This window comes from Leiobunum rupestre, chromosome 5 (assembly GCF_980474605.1).
Source record: "Leiobunum rupestre chromosome 5, qqLeiRupe1.1.hap1, whole genome shotgun sequence".
Lineage (NCBI taxonomy): Eukaryota > Metazoa > Arthropoda > Arachnida > Opiliones > Sclerosomatidae > Leiobunum > Leiobunum rupestre.
The window spans coordinates 7239650-7262746 of NC_143388.1; the positions used below are offsets into that span (position 1 = coordinate 7239650).

A 23097-nucleotide genomic window follows, 5' to 3' on the forward strand; every position below is an offset into this window, starting at 1 on the left:
GAGAAAAGCTCATTTACCCCATTCACTCCTGAACACTTTATAAGTTCCTACGACAAAACCGTCTCCCCCCGCCGTTTTAATAGAATGGTTCCTTGGCCGCGCGCACGGCTCGATCTTTGTCACCCCCTTTATTGGATCAGGTTTTCCAAAGCGGAAAATCACCCGCGTACGAGGTAGCACGCGCCTGCACAAAACACAAAGTCGCTGGCTTCAGCGCGGAGTGGAAACGCCCCTCGTGTCTCCGATCTAGTAACGTTGACTTACAGAGCGGCTGATCGTCGTCGTTCTATCGTACCGTTCATTCGTTACATGTCTATTTTGCGCACCTTGTGGTCACCTTGGAAACCGATGTTTTGGAATTCCTGTCGCCGATAAACAACCGAAAAGTGAGTACAAATATATTTCGTTTTTTTGCGTCGCGTATAACGCTTATGTACGGGTCTTCTCGCTGACTCGTTATAGGAGTACGGAGCTTAGCTGAGTTTGAATTAACAGATGTTCGCCGTGACGTCATAATATCTGCTTATCCTGATAGTGTTTTGTAGGTAAAACAACGTAGGGGCTCCCACGCGCTGAAATAGAAAGTGCTTTTTTTTAACCAGGTGGGATCCTCGAAGGATTCTGAAGGTAAATGCGATAGACACCCTAAATGTTCGTATCGTTAGTCATGATAGGTAGCTAGGTTAGAAACCAAAATCTTCTTATTGTTTCCTATGTAAGGTTTCTATATTAACTGACAAAAATTCTAAGGTACAATTGGCAATGGTTTTAAGGTTTCTTTATTAATTGGCAAATATTATAAGGTACAATTGGCGATGGTTTTTAAGGTTTCTATATTAATTGACAAATATTATAAGGAACAATTTATTGTCAATGATTTTATTAAAACAAATATTTAAAAAAAGTACCAAAAAACGTTTATACTTATTGCAATAACTAATTCAAATTATACAACGTTTGTGAGTAAGAAATGTTTTATTTCGAATTTATAATAATTCTAATTTATTCTAGCATCTATGAATTTAATTGTAATTTATTCTAGGATCTATGAATTTAATTGTAATTTATTCTAGCATCTATGAATTTTATTGTAATTTATTCTAGCATCTATGAATTTTATTGTAATTTATTCTAGCATCTATAAATTTTATTGTAATTTATTCTAGCATCTATGAATTTAATTGTAATTTATTCTAGCATCTATGAATTTAATTGTAATTTATTCTAACATCTATGAATTTTATTGTAATTTATTCTAGAATCTATGAATTTTATTGTAATTTATTCTAGCATCTATGAATTTAATTGTAACTTATTCTAGGATCTATGAATTTAATTGTAATTTATTCTAGCATCTATGAATTTAATTGTAATTTATTCTAACATCTATGAATTTAGTTGTAATTTATTCTAGCATCTATGAATTTAATTGTAATTTATTCTAACATCTATGAATTTTATTGTAATTTATTCTAGCATCTATGAATTTAATTGTAATTTATTCTAGCATCTATGAATTTAATTGTAATTTATTCTAGCATCTATGAATTTATTTGTAATTGATTCTAACATCTATGAATTTAGTTGTAATTTATTCTAGCATCTATGAATTTAATTGTAATTTATTCTAGCATCTATGAATTTAATTGTAATTTATTCTAGCATCTATGAATTTTATTGTAATTTATTCTAGCATCTATGAATTTTATTGTAATTTATTCTAGCATCTATGAATTTAATTGTAATTTATTCTAGGATGTACGAATTTAATTAACATACTTGTGAATTTTAATTTTTTCAAATTGCAGAATCCAATTATTAGCATTTATACCAATAATATTCTAGACCATATTGATTTCTTTCATATCTGACAGTGAAAAGTACACTTAATTATTTATTTAACATTTAATCGAAAACCTTTTATAGTAAATTCCGAACTATAAGTATTTTCAACGAAACTAACCTGTCCTATAATTTCACCTGGATCTTTTGATGTTATCTTATTTTATCAGCTGCTTTCGAATCGACTACCACTGAATTCCCATTTTATCTTTTTATTTACGTACTATGATTCTATCAGTTGTATCGCGAATCTCGAGATTAGAAAAAAATATTTCACGTATGATGTTTGGTAAGCCATGCCTTAAAATTTATTGTGACAATCTGTTATACTTTGATAGCTTATAAGAATATTACCGCAATAGGACTGAAATTCCTCAATTTACAATTATCTCGATATCCAGATTTCCCAATTTAATAGATTTTTATTTTATTTATCGTTTAAGCATTTTATTATTCATTTACCTTGCAATCTAATTAAAAAATTTAAAATAAAATGTAAATTAATCTTAATTAAATTTAATTAGTAATGGTAATTTAGTTTCACCTGATTCGGCAGTATTGCAGAAAATTATTTTACACATTTTCGTAAATACATTGAAATATGATAGGCGAATTAAATCTTTCTTTAATATTTAATTGAAATTAGATTTATTTAGTAATTTTAAATTAGTTTTACCTGAATTGGCAGTCCTACAGAAAATTATTTTACACATTTTCGTAAATACATTGAAATATAATAGGCGAATTAAATCTTTAATATTTAATTGAAATTAAATTTATTTAGTAATTGTAAATTAGTTTTACCTGAATTGGCAGTGCGAAAGAAAATTATTTTATACATTTTCGTAAATACATTGAATTATGATAGGCGAATTAAATCTTTCTTTAATATTTAATTGAAATTAAATTTATTTAGTAATTTTAAATTAGTTTTACCTGAATTGGCAGTCCTACAGAAAATTATTTTACACATTTTCGTAAATACATTGAAATATAATAGGCGATTTAAATCGTGGTTTAATATTTAATTGAAATGAAATTGATTTCATCCCCCCCCCCTTGACGAATTTCTGGTTACGCCAGTGTGTCTCAACCATATCCACAAATGGTATTTTTAAAGCATGCTAAAATGAAACCACAAATAAGGATTTCCATAAAGTTGTAAAATTGTCAAACCGCTAAAAGCCAGTTATAAATTTAGAATGTCATTTCGTATTTCATTTTCTCACGTGAATTGGCAATTTTCGTGAACGACACCAATTGACTTGGGAAAAATAATTTTTATCAAGAACAAAATATCAAGTTGAAACGAGTGAAGCCACTTCGATATTATTATATTTAATATGAATTAAAAAACTTGAATGAGGAATTGAAAGTATGAACGTATCGTTTATGGGAGACAATCACCCTCACCAACCAGTTCTGGCCACATCGAATTTGTCACTACCCTAAAAATACGCGTCTACGCCCCTGTGACTAAGATCACATTTTCCCACTTAAGATATGTTAGTCAGTTTCTTAAAGGGAATAGAACCTCGGTTATTTGGTGTTGAACACCAACCCTTCCAACCAGGGTTAGCTGATTTCAGTCAATTTGATTTAAATCGAGTAATGTTTTTTAAATCATTGATTTAAATCGAGTAATGTTTTTAAAAAATCATTGATTTAAATCGAGTAATGTTTTTAAAAAATCATTGATTTAAATCGAGTAATGTTTTTAAAAAATCATTGATTTAAATCGAGTAATGTTTTTAAAAAATCATTGATTTAAATCGAGTAATGTTTTTTTAAATAATTGATTTAAATCAAGTAATGTTAAAAAAATCATTGATTTAAATCGAGTAATGTTTTTAAAAAATCATTGATTTAAATCAAGTAATGTTTTTAAAAATCATTGATTTAAATCAAGTAATGTTTTTAAACATCATTGATTTAAATCAAGTAATTTTAAAAGAAATCATTGATTTAAATCAAGTAATATTAAAAGAAATCATTGATTTACATCAAGTAATTTTAAAAGAAATCATTGATTTACATCAAGTAATTTTAAAAGAAATCATTGATTTACATCAAGTAATTTTAAAAGAAATCATTGATTTACATCAAGTAATTTTAAAAGAAATCATTGATTTACATCAAGTAATTTTAAAAGAAATCATTGATTTACATCAAGTAATTTTAAAAGAAATCATTGATTTGCATCAAGTAATTTTAAAAGAAATCATTGATTTACATCAAGTAATTTTAAAAGAAATCATTGATTTACATCAAGTAATTTTAAAAGAAATCATTGATTTACATCAAGTAATTTTAAAAGAAATCATTGATTTACATCAAGTAATTTTAAAAGAAATCATTGATTTAAATCAAGTAATTTTAAAAGAAATCATTGATTTACATCAAGTAATTTTAAAAGAAATCATTGATTTACATCAAGTAATTTTAAAAGAAATCATTGATTTACATCAAGTAATTTTAAAAGAAATCATTGATTTAAAACAAGTAATTTTAAAAGAAATCATTGATTTACATCAAGTAATTTTAAAAGAAATCATTGATTTAAATCAAGTAATTTTAAAAGAAATCATTGATTTACATCAAGTAATTTTAAAAGAAATCATTGATTTACATCAAGTAATTTTAAAAGAAATCATTGATTTACATCAAGTAATTTTAAAAGAAATCATTGATTTACATCAAGTAATTTTAAAAGAAATCATTGATTTACATCAAGTAATTTTAAAAGAAATCATTGATTTACATCAAGTAATTTTAAAAGAAATCATTGATTTAAAACAAGTAATTTTAAAAGAAATCATTGATTTACATCAAGTAATTTTAAAAGAAATCATTGATTTAAATCAAGTAATTTTAAAAGAAATCATTGATTTACATCAAGTAATTTTAAAAGAAATCATTGATTTACATCAAGTAATTTTAAAAGAAATCATTGATTTACATCAAGTAATTTTAAAAGAAATCATTGATTTACATCAAGTAATTTTAAAAGAAATCATTGATTTACATCAAGTAATTTTAAAAGAAATCATTGATTTACATCAAGTAATTTTAAAAGAAATCATTGATTTAAATCAAGTAATTTTAAAAGAAATCATTGATTTACATCAAGTAATTTTAAAAGAAATCATTGATTTACATCAAGTAATTTTAAAAGAAATCATTGATTTACATCAAGTAATTTTAAAAGAAATCATTGATTTAAAACAAGTAATTTTAAAAGAAATCATTGATTTACATCAAGTAATTTTAAAAGAAATCATTGATTTAAATCAAGTAATTTTAAAAGAAATCATTGATTTACATCAAGTAATTTTAAAAGAAATCATTGATTTACATCAAGTAATTTTAAAAGAAATCATTGATTTACATCAAGTAATTTTAAAAGAAATCATTGATTTACATCAAGTAATTTTAAAAGAAATCATTGATTTACATCAAGTAATTTTAAAAGAAATCATTGATTTACATCAAGTAATTTTAAAAGAAATCATTGATTTAAAACAAGTAATTTTAAAAGAAATCATTGATTTACATCAAGTAATTTTAAAAGAAATCATTGATTTAAATCAAGTAATTTTAAAAGAAATCATTGATTTACATCAAGTAATTTTAAAAGAAATCATTGATTTACATCAAGTAATTTTAAAAGAAATCATTGATTTAAATCAAGTAATTTTAAAAGAAATCATTGATTTAAATCAAGTAATTTTAAAAGAAATCATTGATTTAAATCAAGTAATTTTAAAATAAATCATTGATTTACATCAAGTAATTTTAAAAGAAATCATTGATTTACATCAAGTAATTTTAAAAGAAATCATTGATTTACATCAAGTAATTTTAAAAGAAATCATTGATTTACATCAAGTAATTTTAAAAGAAATCATTGATTTAAAACAAGTAATTTTAAAAGAAATCATTGATTTACATCAAGTAATTTTAAAAGAAATCATTGATTTAAATCAAGTAATTTTAAAAGAAATCATTGATTTACATCAAGTAATTTTAAAAGAAATCATTGATTTACATCAAGTAATTTTAAAAGAAATCATTGATTTAAATCAAGTAATTTTAAAAGAAATCATTGATTTAAATCAAGTAATTTTAAAAGAAATCATTGATTTACATCAAATAATTTTAAAAGAAATCATTGATTTACATCAAGTAATTTTAAAAGAAATCATTGATTTACATCAAGTAATTTTAAAAGAAATCATTGATTTACATCAAGTAATTTTAAAAGAAATCATTGATTTACATCAAGTAATTTTAAAAGAAATCATTGATTTAAATCAAGTAATTTTAAAAGAAATCATTGATTTAAATCAAGTAATTTTAAAAGAAATCATTGATTTAAATCAAGTAATTTTAAAATAAATCATTGATTTACATCAAGTAATTTTAAAAGAAATCATTGATTTACATCAAGTAATTTTAAAAGAAATCATTGATTTACATCAAGTAATTTTAAAAGAAATCATTGATTTACATCAAGTAATTTTAAAAGAAATCATTGATTTACATCAAGTAATTTTAAAAGAAATCATTGATTTACATCAAGTAATTTTAAAAGAAATCATTGATTTACATCAAGTAATTTTAAAAGAAATCATTGATTTAAAACAAGTAATTTTAAAAGAAATCATTGATTTACATCAAGTAATTTTAAAAGAAATCATTGATTTAAATCAAGTAATTTTAAAAGAAATCATTGATTTACATCAAGTAATTTTAAAAGAAATCATTGATTTACATCAAGTAATTTTAAAAGAAATCATTGATTTAAAACAAGTAATTTTAAAAGAAATCATTGATTTACATCAAGTAATTTTAAAAGAAATCATTGATTTAAATCAAGTAATTTTAAAAGAAATCATTGATTTACATCAAGTAATTTTAAAAGAAATCATTGATTTACATCAAGTAATTTTAAAAGAAATCATTGATTTAAATCAAGTAATTTTAAAAGAAATCATTGATTTAAATCAAGTAATTTTAAAAGAAATCATTGATTTAAATCAAGTAATTTTAAAATAAATCATTGATTTACATCAAGTAATTTTAAAAGAAATCATTGATTTACATCAAGTAATTTTAAAAGAAATCATTGATTTACATCAAGTAATTTTAAAAGAAATCATTGATTTACATCAAGTAATTTTAAAAGAAATCATTGATTTAAAACAAGTAATTTTAAAAGAAATCATTGATTTACATCAAGTAATTTTAAAAGAAATCATTGATTTAAATCAAGTAATTTTAAAAGAAATCATTGATTTACATCAAGTAATTTTAAAAGAAATCATTGATTTACATCAAGTAATTTTAAAAGAAATCATTGATTTAAATCAAGTAATTTTAAAAGAAATCATTGATTTAAATCAAGTAATTTTAAAAGAAATCATTGATTTACATCAAATAATTTTAAAAGAAATCATTGATTTACATCAAGTAATTTTAAAAGAAATCATTGATTTACATCAAGTAATTTTAAAAGAAATCATTGATTTACATCAAGTAATTTTAAAAGAAATCATTGATTTACATCAAGTAATTTTAAAAGAAATCATTGATTTAAATCAAGTAATTTTAAAAGAAATCATTGATTTAAATCAAGTAATTTTAAAAGAAATCATTGATTTAAATCAAGTAATTTTAAAATAAATCATTGATTTACATCAAGTAATTTTAAAAGAAATCATTGATTTACATCAAGTAATTTTAAAAGAAATCATTGATTTACATCAAGTAATTTTAAAAGAAATCATTGATTTACATCAAGTAATTTTAAAAGAAATCATTGATTTAAAACAAGTAATTTTAAAAGAAATCATTGATTTACATCAAGTAATTTTAAAAGAAATCATTGATTTAAATCAAGTAATTTTAAAAGAAATCATTGATTTACATCAAGTAATTTTAAAAGAAATCATTGATTTACATCAAGTAATTTTAAAAGAAATCATTGATTTAAATCAAGTAATTTTAAAAGAAATCATTGATTTAAATCAAGTAATTTTAAAAGAAATCATTGATTTACATCAAGTAATTTTAAAAGAAATCATTGATTTACATCAAGTAATTTTAAAAGAAATCATTGATTTACATCAAGTAATTTTAAAAGAAATCATTGATTTACATCAAGTAATTTTAAAAGAAATCATTGATTTACATCAAGTAATTTTAAAAGAAATCATTGATTTAAAACAAGTAATTTTAAAAGAAATCATTGATTTACATCAAGTAATTTTAAAAGAAATCATTGATTTAAATCAAGTAATTTTAAAAGAAATCATTGATTTACATCAAGTAATTTTAAAAGAAATCATTGATTTACATCAAGTAATTTTAAAAGAAATCATTGATTTAAATCAAGTAATTTTAAAAGAAATCATTGATTTAAATCAAGTAATTTTAAAAGAAATCATTGATTTAAATCACACAATGTATTTCAATGGAGGAATAAAAAATGGCAAAAATATTATTGATTAAGTTTTTAGCGACTTGCACAGATATACTTATTTTTAAAAAGGAGAAACAACGAATTTTTAACACGTTGGCCTACCACCAGGATATTTGCGCGGCGGGAAGTAAACTTAAAGGAAAAAATAAGGCAAAAAATATGTTCTAAGAAAAATAAAATACATAGAAATCTTAACAAACTAAAATATTAAATAGTAATTAAATTTAATTAAGATTTCATTTAACTCAAGATTAGATAACTGATTAAAGTAAAATTTCCGTTAATTATACAGCCATTAATTGTATAAAAATAAATTCAATAAAATCAAAAAAATCCGATTTAAGGGGGAAGAATACAGTTAAAGCCTCTTTTTCGTTCAAGCTGAACGTTTCTGTTTTAACAATTACATAATTTAATTATATTTTTCTTATTAGGCCGAACCTTCCTCTAGTGCTTAAAATAATTTTTATAATTATAATATTAATAGTTAACGAGATATAAGGTCCTAACTAAAGGGTAGTTTGGACGCTTGCCCAACTTGTTTAGCTCCGGGGGTCCAAATTGAAACGTAATAACTTAATTACTTTTAAATTTAAAATTGTCAAAATTATTTTAAGCACTAAACAAGAGGCGGTTCTACACTTAAATATTAATTTTATAAGTTAAAATACAAAATTACAAGAGTTCAGCTTGAAATAGCGCGAAAGTAGACAATGGCCACTGTAGTCTTCCCCCTTAAATAAAAAAAATCGATTTGTGTTATTTTTTTTAATCTAAAAAGTGCCAAACTTGCTTCCAATATTGGCCGCTCCATTAAATCAAGGATTCTAAATAGAATCCTTGATTAAATGGCTTTAGATATTTCTAGCGCTAGTTAGTTAATTCTTGGTAAAATTGTGACGGGGTCTTCCACAACGAATGCGTTGAGGTTATATTCATTACCGATCTAGTATTTCGATCGGCCCAAAAACGGTTCCAATATTGGCCACTCCTTCCTATGGTTTCTGATATATTCGGCGCTGCTTACTACATTTATTGTGGTTTTAAATTTTGGTCTCAAGTGTCGCCGCCTACCGATAGAGTTTGAATATCTGAAAGCTGTCTGCTCATTCTAAATTCTGTCTACACAACAGCTGAAAGTTTCAAGCGAAAATCATTGAAATTCCAAAGTCGTCTGCTATTTCTTCACATATTAAGGCAGATGGCGCTATATTTTCTAAGCTTGAAGTCTATATTCACTTTCGAGTTAGCTTAAAAATTCTTGACTCTATACGCGATTTACGAGGTAACCGCCCCCTTTTTGGAGGCTAGTGCTGTGGCAGCTACCGGCTTCGATGCATCGACAAGGAATGTCAGCCAATGAAAAAGGCGTGCCGACATCTTATGACGGCGCCCACAGAAATGCTCTCGTAAATCAGTATTTAATGTTGAAATTAAATATTCAGATCGATAAATGATAAACCATTTTAGAGCAGTAACGCTCTGTAGCTTTTAATCTAAAAAAACTATAGGTAAAAGCATGGATGACGTACTATGACGTATCACTGCTATTTATCTGTACAAATGGAATAAAAATAGAGATTTAATAGTCTTCATTCGATTAAAATTTAAAAGTTTCAAAGCTGGGCGATATTTGAAATTCTCCCCGAGATATTCGATCCCTTAAAGTTGGTGCTGCTTCCTGGGGGCGAATACTTTAAAAAATCTAGCGCGTTGTGTCGATTGGAACGTATTGAGTGCGGCCCGTGGCGGCGTGGTCGACGCGTATATAATATCTCCATCAAAGAATTTAATTTCAATTTCCCCAGCTGCGTTTTTCCGTACCAGCCTCCGTGAGTCACCGAGTTCATCGGATTCTCATAGTACTAATCTAATCTAATAATTTCTACGTCTATTCCCCTTTTACAAGGAAAAGCTAAACTAGAATTATATTCAAAAATCGATTTCCAATTATATTTCTGCTGTACGCGAAAATGTACATAAAATTCTATAAATATTTAAATACGAATTCCCAGACATCAGATTATCCGCATTAACGTTCAGATAATATAAGATCAGGTTTTATTGGTGAAGTAAATTTCACTTTTAGGTTACAGCGGATTCGCGAAGAAAAAATAAAATTATAGAGTAAGAAATTTTAGGAAATCAGCTTTTAGACACCTTAAATTTAAAGTAAGAACATTAAATTATTTTTAATCAGAAGCCTGCGATGTTTAAAGAGGTTCCGCTTAATACCGATCTCAATCGCACGCGATATATTCAATCTTGGTAAATATAATTAGTCAAACAATGGTGAAAATTATATTTTTCTTCAATTATTCTACGAAATCATACCCCATTGTTTTAAAAATTTTTCACCCTTATCTACATTAATAAGAATAAATAATGCAAAACGAATTGGCCGTAAGAAAATTTCGTTCTTCAATAAAATCTCGAATAAAACGACTGGAATTGTATTTCTTTCATACTGAGATAAAATTAGGGTTGTTAAATTAGGGATTGAGTGACAGAATTCAATAAAATTAAAAATTAAATGTGATTAAATAAAATGTACTTTAAACTTAAACAATTAAAACCTAAATGTTATTAGCAACAAACAAATTAACCATAAATCTGTATAACTGCAAAAATTCTTAAAATCTAAAATGTATAACGTTAAAATATTGTAAATTGGGAAATCCGAACCTACACTTATACGGTTAGTTTTTTCAATCTCAAAATTACGACCTGAATTAGTCGAAGCACTAATTAGAAGTAAACACCGGCGGAACGCGAAAATTAACGCTAAATTCGCGAAATATTTAATGTCATTAATATCAAAAGTGTATAATATACCCCTTTGAGGGAAGTATCCTTTTAGCCTATGATAATGAAATGTGTACCTTCGCAGGATCGAGGCAATTTCCAATAGGTGAAATTTACCACCAATGTATGGTGGAGCAACGAATTTGAAGGATTTGTACTTTTCTGTATACCTTATTTCAGGATTTAATAGTCACCTTATTTCGGGATTTAATAGTTACCTTATTTCGGGATTTAATAGTTAACTTATTTCAGGATGTAATAGTCACCTTATTTTGGGATATAATAGTTACCTTATTTCAGGATATAATAGTTAGGAAGTCACCAAATTGCGTTTACACCAAGCACTATTTTTTTCTTCCAAAACGTATTTTTCAAAATCAGCACGAACCTATATGTCAAGGTCTAATCGATATATTATATACTTCTGATAATAAGAACAAGTAACATTCACTAATTTTCGTAGGAAACTACTTTGGGCCCAGAGTAAATTAATTCAATTTAATTCTCCGAAATAAGGCAAATAATCTAATTTCCATTTATAAAGAGGTTCCGCTTAATACCGATCTCAATCGCACGCGATATATTCAATCTTGGTAAATATAATTAGTCAAACAATGGTGAAAATTATATTTTTCTTCAATTATTCCACGAAATCATACCCCATTGTTTTACAAAATTCAACGTTCGGAACTATGAACCAAGCTGCCTCGGACAAACTGGAGATTTCCGCTCAATAAACACAAAAAATGGCCCCCCTTTGAAACTAAATTCATCTGAGGTTACATCGATTTTGGTCGACATTTTTGCTCCGTTTCTCGAACAATGATTAGCTCGCCCAAGAATATATTGGGGTTGATAGAGAATAGGTAGTACACTGTTCGTCTCGTGATTTCTCGGAAAAATCCCACGCCCCTCTGCCTTTCATTGTATAATCTTTTCTCCATTCTCCGGGAATTGAATGAATTCTTGTACGTCTTTGGGCCGTCTACAAGAAAATACCCAAAGACTTTTTTCTTTTTAAAAAGACAATGAGTAATTATTTGAAAAGCGCCTCGCCAGGTAACAGGTGCCACTTCCGGTTAATTAAGTCCCCCCCTTCCCTTCAGCGGTCCTTGGGGCTCATTGTCATTTAACAGGATTCAATTCAACCGCATAAGCCCGTTCGATAATATTTTTCTTCTGTTTCGCAAATCGGGCCACGTGACCGGAAATGGTTTACCAATAACTGGTCCTTGGATCAGTTGTCGTTGATCACGTTTTCTTCTTGTTTTTTTCCTTGGTCTGGGTGTGGCGAATCTAAAGATGCCAATATACTCTTTTTAATTAAAGAAGATTTTATCGACGACTTTCAAGAGATTTTAAGACATTCGCTGTTTCCCGTCCAATTAATTTAATGGGAAAGATCTATTTAAGAAATCGCCTTGAAAAGACCTATAGTCTATTTAAGAAGTCGCCTTGAAAAGACCTATAGTCTATTTAAGAAGTCTCCAACTGGAAAGACCTATTTAAGAGGTATCTTATCGAAAGACCTATGGTCTATTTAAGAGGTCTCTTATCGAAAGACCTACGGTCTATTTAAGAAGTATCCTATTGATAGAGCCATAGACTTCTTAAATAGACTATAGGTCTTTCGATAAGAGATCTCTTAACTAGACTATAGGTCTTTCCAAAGGAGACTTCTTAAATAGACTATGCTTTTCTAAATTAAGATTTTTTTGTTTTAAGTGGTCACAAACATTTTTGGTTGCCATGGAAAATCAAATGGGTAGTGCAACCAGTGGCGTAACTAAGTAGCCGCAGACCCCGCGACCGCGGGGACGGGGGCATGACATGTTCACAAAATAGGGGGCCCTTTCGTTTTAAGTATTGATTTTTTAATTTATTTAAATTTTTAAATAATTAAAAAATTATGCTTTAAATATTGGTAAAAATTTAGAAATCTGGCACATAGTCCTATCCCCAATATTTTCTGATAACTTGTAAAGATGGGGTAAACAAAAAAAAATGTTTTTTTATAAAGGGCCCTTTTGATATCCTGCGGGGAGCCCAAAATTTGTTTTTACGCCACTGACAATTTTGAGTGCAACGTCTCCTTTTGGGAAATTTAATATCTCATATAGGTCTACTTTACGCCCGACTTTGAACAAAATCGGCAATAAACACCTCGGGTACTCCCCTTGTCAGGGTGATTGGCGCTAGATACGTTAAAAACAAGTCGAGTCGTGTTGAATACGGAATAGGATGGTCCATTACATTTTTCATTCAAAGATTTTGAAACGCTTCCCCCAAATTCAAAATTAACCACCATCCAAATATTTGCCTAAAGCCCGCTCAAAAAACTGACCGTAGCTTCCCAAAATATAGAACATTGTTGCAATTTATAGTGAAATTCTTCACAATTATTGCATTTTGACTTTTTATATGTAGAATAGTAACTTTTTTCTTTACTCGTAGTTACCATGGTAACATGTTTAGGTCGGCCATGACATTAAGACGCACATGGTGCGCACGCGATTATTTCGAAGGATCACGTGTTGCCTCGTGACTTGTGACGTGAAATAACGTCATAGCGGCCATTTCAAGGCGGGACTTAGCTATATGACGTATGTATACCCATTAGTAGAAATATTCAAAACTGTTTCACCTTAAAGGGAATATAGCCTCAGGTATTTGGTGGTGGAACACCAACGTTTGCAGTTCTGCCGCTCGTGCCTTTTGGCTTTAGAAATGTTTGGCACTACTGTACAGAGTAACTTGAAAAATTGAAGGGGTCTTCCACAAAGATTGTTTGCAGGTTATATTCCCTTTAAATTGCAATATAAATCCTATATAAAATGTTGTAATGATAATATTACTTACATCTAAAATTTCATATTAATTTTATAATTTATTAATGTTATAACGACAGAGGCAAAATTTTTCTCGAATTAAATTGGGAGATTATTTTAATTAATTAAAATTAAATAATTTATTTTCCGATTGTAAACTAAAAACAACGTTAAGTCCTACGACTCTCGCATTAAAATTGCGCAAGCTTTTAATCAAGTTAACCTATAAATTTTCTTATTTATACAGGTACATAAACATAATCGACTTGAATTCCGTCTAAGAAAGAACCATTTTTATTAAATAAGGTTAATATTATAAATAAGAGAAATTTTAGCGGGACACGTATATCGACATATTGCCAAATTTATCTAATTATAATTTGAATTTCAAATTAGCAAATACGCTTTTCTATAAACGATAAGGAAAGGTAACGCAAAATGTTCGATCGAAAGTCGGCCAAATTTCCTTTCAAGAGAAAAAAAAGAAACAAAAAAAAACAAGCTATGTAGAGCGACAAAGTGAATTTTAATACCGGACAATATATTCTAGTCAAGCTAATTTCAGTTTCGGCATTCTTAGATACGATTGCGAGAAAATTACGCTAACAAATTAAAAATTAGAAGAACGAGTTTTAAAATTTCGAAGTAAAGTACACGTTATCATATTGGAACCTTTATTTTGAATCTAAAGCAATTATATCATAAAGGTATCGGCGAAAAACTAAGATAAGAATAATACGCTTTCCTTTGGAAACGGTCTAATTATTATATGTGCCCGCTTGTGCGATTGAAATAAACCGATAAAACTAGATTCGAAAAGGGAGCGACCTTGAAATGTGATACGGAAGTTTTGGCGGCGATTTCAAAGAGGGTGGAGTTCGAGAACATTTGGTGCCAAATCTACCTGTTATTATTATTACCATTAACTTTAAAAGTCCCTGTTTCGAGTCACTGTAAATCAAAATTGCTACTAACATTTCGACCGTGTAAATTTAAAATTTCAATCATTAATTTTCCGTAATATTAACGAAATATGTAGTGACACATCCTGCTAAAAATAGTTGCGGTTATTTTATTAAATAAATTCGGTACATGGTAACATTGCAATGTTTTAAAAAATATATATACTTTTGTATATTTCATCAATGAAGAATATTTTTTTATATTTGGAATATTATTATCAAATTTATTTTGAATACTGGAATTGAAATGCCAAAATATCAACCTTTTTGGATAAATATAGTGTTAATTATCATGTCAGCTCAAAGCAGGCTTGGCACTTTTTTATTTTTTTTAATAAAAATCAATTCAATCGATTTTTTTTTATTTAAATCGTTTTTTTTAGTTTATTGATTTTTATACAATTAATCGCTGTATAAATAAGGAATATTTTACTTTTATCAGTAGCTAACCTTGAATTAAATTAAATCTTAATTAAATTTAATAACTATTTGATATTTAAATTTTTTAAGAACCTATTTTTATTCTTCCATTGAAATACATTGTGTGATTTAAATCAATGAGTTAAAAAAATAACTTGATTTAAATCAGCCAACCCTGGAACAAAGCGCACTAAAAATATTTGAAATTCTTGCTCACTTCGCCCGAACGGACCATCTAATATATATATATATATATATATATATATATATATATATATATATATATATATATATATATATATATATATATATATATATAAATCTTTTAATATATAGTGCTCTTTAAAAATAATGCATTTTGAAAATGTTTGCTATACTTATATATTTTGTGCTTATTTTTTGCATTTTAATTATATTCTAAGCTCTGTTTTAGTTTGATAAATTCAGTCTTTTTTACATCGGTAATACTTTTCCATTGGCAATAGAGAGGTATTAGTCTAGCTGCTTATTATTATTATTAGGTTAAGCCCGCCCTAGTAAACGCGTTAGGGGAACTTGTAGCTGAGTGTAGACATACTCAGCTGCAAGTTCCCCCGTTCACGTTTTCGAGAGGGTGGATTAGCCTTTCCATTTTGTATTATGTAACCCTCGATAATTTATTTAAATTAACACAACGTAAATGACACTAAACGTGTAACATCCCTCTTAATCACGAAACCGCTACCGGTTTCACTGCGAGGCTATTCACTACATCAGAAGTAAATAAAATGTAGAGAAGTATTTATCGTTATTCGCGGGCTCTCTTTAAATTTACAAAAGACGTTTCTGAAGAAATACATTATATTGGCGACCGAAACGAGTCTAGGTGGCGTAACGGCGCTAGCTTCGTTGAGGTAGCGCCTATGATCTAGCGTCTGCTACAGACAAATTAAAAAGTCAAAAGAACGTTTATTCTTAAATAAACTTAGGAATCGTGGTTCCTAAATTATATTCAAATGCAAGTATCATTATTTATAAAGTCAAATTTACGAATAACGATGAGGAAAAACTAATAGCGTCTGCTTTAGTCGCTACCTATATACGTTTCAATGGCGTACCAAAGGGGGCGTAGCGATAGTTTTCGGTCGCGAATAGTGACTTACTAAATCTATTACACCCAGAAAAATAAATTAAAAAATAATTATATAAAACTAAGCAGTTTAACTTCGACCCGAGGTGTAACACACCGATTTAGTTCAAACTCGGGGGTTTGGTAGTAAATGGAAATTTTCCCATTGAAAATAACATGGGAATCTGAACAATTTTAAGAAAATATATATAAATAAAAAAAATGAAAAAGTTCGAAATTGATTATGATTTTGACAGGGGGTACCCTTAAAATTGGTCAGATTCGCATGTTATATTCAATGGGAAAATTTCCATTTTCTGTTGTCAAAAACATTTTTGGTTGCCATGGCAAAACAGTTGCCTATGGAGACATTTCCCTTTAGGGTTTTTCAAGTAACATGAAGGTCTACCAAACACTGATTGATTTAGCATTACCAAAGACTGTACTCAGTTTCGGTGTTAATAAATAAATGCTTTCTAGATTGTATTAAATCTATTATGTAACTGATTACGAATTAGAATGACCAAAGATTGTATTCAGTATACATATATATTTTTGTAGGGGCATGAATATATTTATATTTCACCCATGAATATTCCACGCTATCATTAGCCACGGTAAACTATTTTCGCGCCACACGAGTGATTTAATTTTTGAAGTCAATAAGAACGAATTCGGAAATGATGTCATTTCAGCGCAAGATAATTTACGAGAGCAGAATTACCGCGAAAAGACTTCTCACGGATGGTTCGCCTTATTTTGTTCAAAATAAGGTCTAAAGTTATAAATATTTCTTGATTAAAAATACAAAATGAAGGAATGTAACTCCGATCTTTTGAAAGCGATTCTATCGAGTGCCTGTGAGGGTTTTAACAATTTAAACATACAAACTATCCCTGAAATGCTAAACCTCAGTGATGCTTTGGAATAAAACCTGAGTCAGTGTTTGCCATATTATTATTATATAATAAATGATCTGTTATAATTTTATTATAATCAAAAATATTTTAATAATAATATTAAATAAATACACGAATGAATGATAAATACTGCAAAAAGGAACCATAATGCTTCGACTGCTTATAAATAACAGCTGAGTTCTACTTCGACTACGTCACTATAATCCATACTTCTACTAGGAATGCTTATCCTGCCGTATCGCGTATGGTAAGATCACTCTGACGGCTTTGGCCCCGCCTACGAGAGGAAAAATAACCTCTGCGTGCACTCCCCTCTCACGTTGTTGTTTGTTAAGTTAACATAGCGACGTCAAAAAAAACGTCAGCCACATCGAGACGAAAATCTGCCGCGATAGGCATTCCAAGTAGGAGGTATGGATTCCTGGCCTCGGTGATACTTCGGAATAAAACCTGAGTTAGTGTTTGCCATATTATTATTAAATAATAAATGCTCTGTTATAATTTTATTATAATAATAAATATTCTAATAATAATATTAAATAAATACATGAATCTATTTAATTAAATAGATTAATGAAAAATACTGCAAAAAAGAAACATATAACGGGCCATTTTAGGAACTAACGCAAAATAACATGCAGCTGAGTTCTACTTCCACTACGTCATTATAAATTGGCTCCGCCCAGGGCCGGATTAAGACTTTATGGGGCCCTAGGCCCAAGTTAATTTTGGTGCCCTCTTCCTCAATTTATAATTGAGAAATGGAAGGAAAATTAATTTTGCTGCCAGATTTAGTATGTCGTCAGGGGCTAGACCGCAGTCCGTCAGAGAATGTGACAATCAAACGTTTTTGGTTCATAGGGGTGGACGCATTTACTAAAATTACTGCGGAAAATATTTTGTGAAAAGCAAATGATTAAAGTTTTGTACTTTTATTTTTTTCGAAACCTCTTGATGCCCCTTGTAGGCTTGGTGCCCTAGGCCCAGGCCTATTCGGCCTATTGGTTAATCCGGCCCTGGCTCCGCCCCACGCATCGCCGGAAGTGACCTAGGGTATTCCAGTTGAATATTCATGGTAGTAAAAGTGTTAACGAAGGTTTTGAAGCATTCTTTGGATACTTCTCTAGTAAAGCGTTATTTTACTTCTGATTTGATGTAGAGTGTGGTCAACCTTAGAAATAAAAAAGCCGGCTAATTACATATCCATGTTTGACGAAGGTGATCCGCGAATGAAACAGTCGCGAGTTAGATCGGAATGCTGTCTTCCGGAAATCTCGTTTAACCAGTTCAATACGCGCCACTATACTTACGAATGTGGAACTCTTACGAATTTCATCTTGTCAGTGCTAGCCACGCTCTAGTCTTTCGCCGCGCGTCAAATTCGCCGCTGCAACCCCCGACTTAAGGTATTTCCCCCCCCCCCTTCGTACTATTAAATCATATATCGAGGTCAATTTACCGCGTGATTTGAGTACAGAGAAACGCTCGTCAGGTGTAAGCTGATTTAAGAATTTGAAAGCCCGGTGTGTCTTACCGATGAAACAATTTGAAACGAGGTTTCTCGTGTCCCGTCTTCATGGGTGGGATTTTTTTAAATTGAAATTACTTTAACCCGAAAAATATATACAAGCAATTTGATATGATACGTATATAACTGTATTATAACTCATATTTGGAACAAAAAAATAATTTACGAGGTTAAATTTTCGATTTACTTTAATTGCCATTCTATGAGGACCGTTTGATGCATTGAACAAATTTAAAGAAATAGTTTGGTGGTATTAAAATGTTTGTTTAATCGCTCCCTGGTGTCTAAAATAGACAATACCGGAAATTTGCAGTTCGATTTCCGGACTTGTATCGGTAAAAAGGGAATCGATATAAAATAAATATTTTTATTATTTATTAATTATTTTATTTATTTTTATTTATTTATTATTTATTAATTTATTTTATTTTATTAATTATTAATTAATTAATTTAATTAATTATTTATTTATTAATTTATTTTATTAATTATTTATTAATTATTTATTAATTTATTTTATTAATCATTTATTAATTTATTTTATTAATTTATTTTATTATTTTATATTAATTTATTTTATTAATTTATTTTATTATTTTATATTATATTATTATTTTATATTATATTATTATTTTATATTATATTATTATTTTATATTATATTATTATTTTATATTATATTATTATTTTATATTATATTATTATTTTATATTATTAATTTTTATTAATTATTTTTTAATTTTTATTAATTATTTTTAATTTTTATTAATTATTTTTAATTTTTATTAATTTTTTTTAATTTTTCAGTAATTATTTTTAATTTTTATTAATAATTTTATTAATTTTTAGTAATTATTTTTTAATTTTTATTAATTACTTTATTAATTATTTTATTAATTATTGTTTACTTAATTAAACCGTCTATCAAAATTCAACTAATAATAATAATAATTTCTAACTAACCACATTCATCTCGTAATATATTTGACTAAATTCCTTCACACATAGCGCATACATTAATTAATGTTTAGAAGCCATATTTTACTTGAATTTATTAAATTCTACAATTTCTCTAAATTATTGATTGGCTTCAACGGAGTTTAACTTGCAATATTAAATATAATAATATTACCGGTACTACGGAATCATTTGCATAAAATATTACTGAAAGCTAAATATTGAGCTAATTAGGTTTCGGTATTTCGAAATTTTTCCGGAACCGCTACGGGCTTCGGCCTCAACACGTGCCGGAACTGGCATATTTCCAGGGGGCGGAGCTTCTTCTTCATAAAAGGGGCGGAGTTTCTTTTTCCAAAAGGGGCGTGGCGAAGGGAAACCAGTTCTAACTAAACTGTCGTTTTAAAATATTAATTTTCGTATTTGCGTAATTTCAGATTGACGCAATGCTCCCCTACGGCCAACGAAGCAAGCGACACCAATGACTCTGAACCGACTGGAGAGGGACCAGTACTTGTACAGCACCACGTGCAGCGACCTGTCCTCCGAAAGCAGCGGCGCCACGTGCAGCGCGTCCTCGTTACCCGGAAAATCATACCTGCCTTCGCCAGGATTTTCGCCGACGAAAAGCCAATGTTAGTTTACTTACTTTGAACATTTATTTGGATAAAATAGTCTTTCTATCAAAGTTTCAAAGTTGTTAGGCCTTTCTATAAAGTAACATTGGCCTTCTTGTTTTGATAGTGTAGGGAGCTGTTGACTCGCGTGGCATGCAGAGCTTGCCACTAGAGGTCGGCGTTTGAATAAGAAATTATACGATTGTTTATATTTATCCATAACCGAGAATTATTCAGAAATATTCGAAAAAAATGATTAATTTTGCATGTTAAATCGTTGTTTAATCGTATAATTTATTCGTATAAAACAAATAATACTAATTTTAATGATTAATTGAAATTTTTGCGGTTAATTTATTTGTTCCGCCGACCTCTACTTGCCACCACCCTCCTACGCATTGTAACCCGACCACCTGAATTAAAGGCTTCAAAAGTCGCTTTATGACTTAGGCCTAAGGTGGTGCCAAGGGTATTAGCCTAGCTGATTATTTTTATTTTATGTTGCTGCTGCGTCACGGGTGACGTAACGGTGACGTTTTACTACGAAAAGCCCTGGACATAAGGATAAATTCAACGATGCACCATGTTTTTAAGCATAAACTGAACTGAACTTCTCCGTATTTCGTGACGAATGAGCTACATGTGTAGTTTATTTTATAGAAACGCCTATTTGAAATTTTCATAGCTGCCCAAGAACTGATAACTTCTTATCGGGTCTTTTTATACTGTAATGCACTGTGCACCATGTTTACAACGAGGGCGTAGTCACTCTCAAAATTGTGTACATCTGATTACTGATTTTACAAAAAAATAATAATTCTGATATTTCCAGGGATTCTCCACAATTTTTATAATTTTTTAAGGGGTTCCTTAAAATGTTTATAAATGTATTTTTAAAAATTCTCCAAAATTTTTCGTAAACGTTTCAGTTATTTATCTCAATCTTTCTGAGATTTCCAGTGATTCCTTTCAATATTTTTTGAGATTTTGAGTGATTTATCTCAATTTTTTTGAGATTTCCAGTGATTCCTTTCAATGTTTCTGAGATTTCCAGTGATTATCATCAATGCTTCTGATATTTCCAGTTATTCCTCTGTAAAGCCCGAATTTTCATTCGCAAATGTAGGCTTTGTCCCTAACAGTGTTTCCCTTTACTTCAGAGAGTTATCTCGTTGTTTTGGGCCAACGCTGCTGGGGAAGGTAGGGATGACTCATCCTCGCTCGCGTCGTCCACCTTCGGAATTTCCCGAAAGTGGCGACCTCTGACCCGAAGGGTTAAGAGTGGGGTAAAGTACCGGTGACGCTTACTATTGCACCACAGTGAGTCCGCAAAGATTTCTTGGCGGTCTTTCTTCTCCAGCCAATTAGGTGGGAGACCGGTAGCGTCATCCGAGGGGTCCGCTATATAAGGGACGTCGGGACACTGGACTCACGCTCTCGGTTACGGACTCCGACCTAACCAGTCGAATCTTTTATATTCCTTCTTCTAGAGATAGTTATTAGTTGCCATGCCTTGTAACAACTGGTAATTATATATAAATATATTATTAATAAAGATTATTTTATAGTTTAACTCTCGTACATGGTTTAAACATAAGCCGACAATTTCCAGGCTTCAAACCTCTCAATGTTTCAGTGATTTTCAGTGATTCCTCTGTGTTTCTGAGATTCCCAGTGATTTTCATCAATGTTTTTGAAACTTCCAGTGATTCCTCTCAGTGTTTCTGAGATTTCCAGTGATTCCTCTCAATGATTCTGAGATTTCCAGTGATTATCATCAATGTTGCTGATATTTCCAGTGATTCCTCACAATGTTTCTGTGATATTTCCAGTGATTCCTCTCAATGTTTCTGTGAAATTTCCAGTGATTCCTCTCAGTGTTTCAGTGATTTTCGGATGTGAATTCCGGTGAGTACTTAGGTTTTGTAGACCAGATTAGTAAGTGACTACCTCCTCGGTTTACAAACACCGAATAGAATAAAGTACAACGATTTTGTGATCGAAAGTTCAAATCGATGAACCATGTCAGTTTCTAAAGAGTGTCCGGATGGAATAACATTATTTACTGGCGGGTTGTTTTAGAACCGGACAATTTGGGAGATTATTAACCCTGCGAGAGAAAGCCGTGGCTATTAGGGGGGCTAATTTCGCAGGATTCCCCAATTAAATGTAGCCATTCAACCGTACTCAGCGGTGGAGAAGTCGTTTAGCCGTATCACCAACAGAATATTTTCCGCTGGCGTATTTAATGGTGATCACGCCAAGTGCCTGGGAATAAATATTAACTACGTAAGTTCTAATGAAAGTTATTCAGTTGCGGTTCAGCTGAGATTTTTGGTTTCAAGGCGCAAATTTTCGCTAATTATCCGCTAGAATGCCCATTATTAGGAGCATCCTGATCAGAAGTTAACTCGAAAATCGCGCTCTCGTACCCTTCTGGACAGAATAGTTTTCGAGTAACGAGACGTCGAACACATCGCGCTAAATTTAGATCCTGTTTTTTTAATGTACTGCAATTTTTCGTACGTTACAGACTGCAGTGATAGCGATTCTGGGATTGTCACCATCCCGTATGACTCACTCGCCAGAGACAGAAACGTAGTCGTTCACAAACCCGAACACAAGTG

At 29.4% G+C, this 23097-nt stretch overlaps 1 protein-coding gene across 1 annotated transcript in view; it reads left to right on the top strand.

Moving 5' to 3' along the window:
- Positions 1-211: 211 nt before the first annotated feature.
- LOC149943430 (uncharacterized) overlaps positions 212-23097 on the top strand; it is a 38290-nt gene continuing 15404 nt past the window's right edge. Inside the window, exons 1-3 of the mRNA XM_090175047.1 lie at positions 212-386; positions 20291-20488; positions 23004-23094. Coding sequence (XP_090031173.1) covers positions 20335-20488; positions 23004-23094 — 245 coding nt within the window. The 5' untranslated portion in view covers positions 212-386; positions 20291-20334. The remainder of the gene's footprint in view (positions 387-20290; positions 20489-23003; positions 23095-23097) is intronic.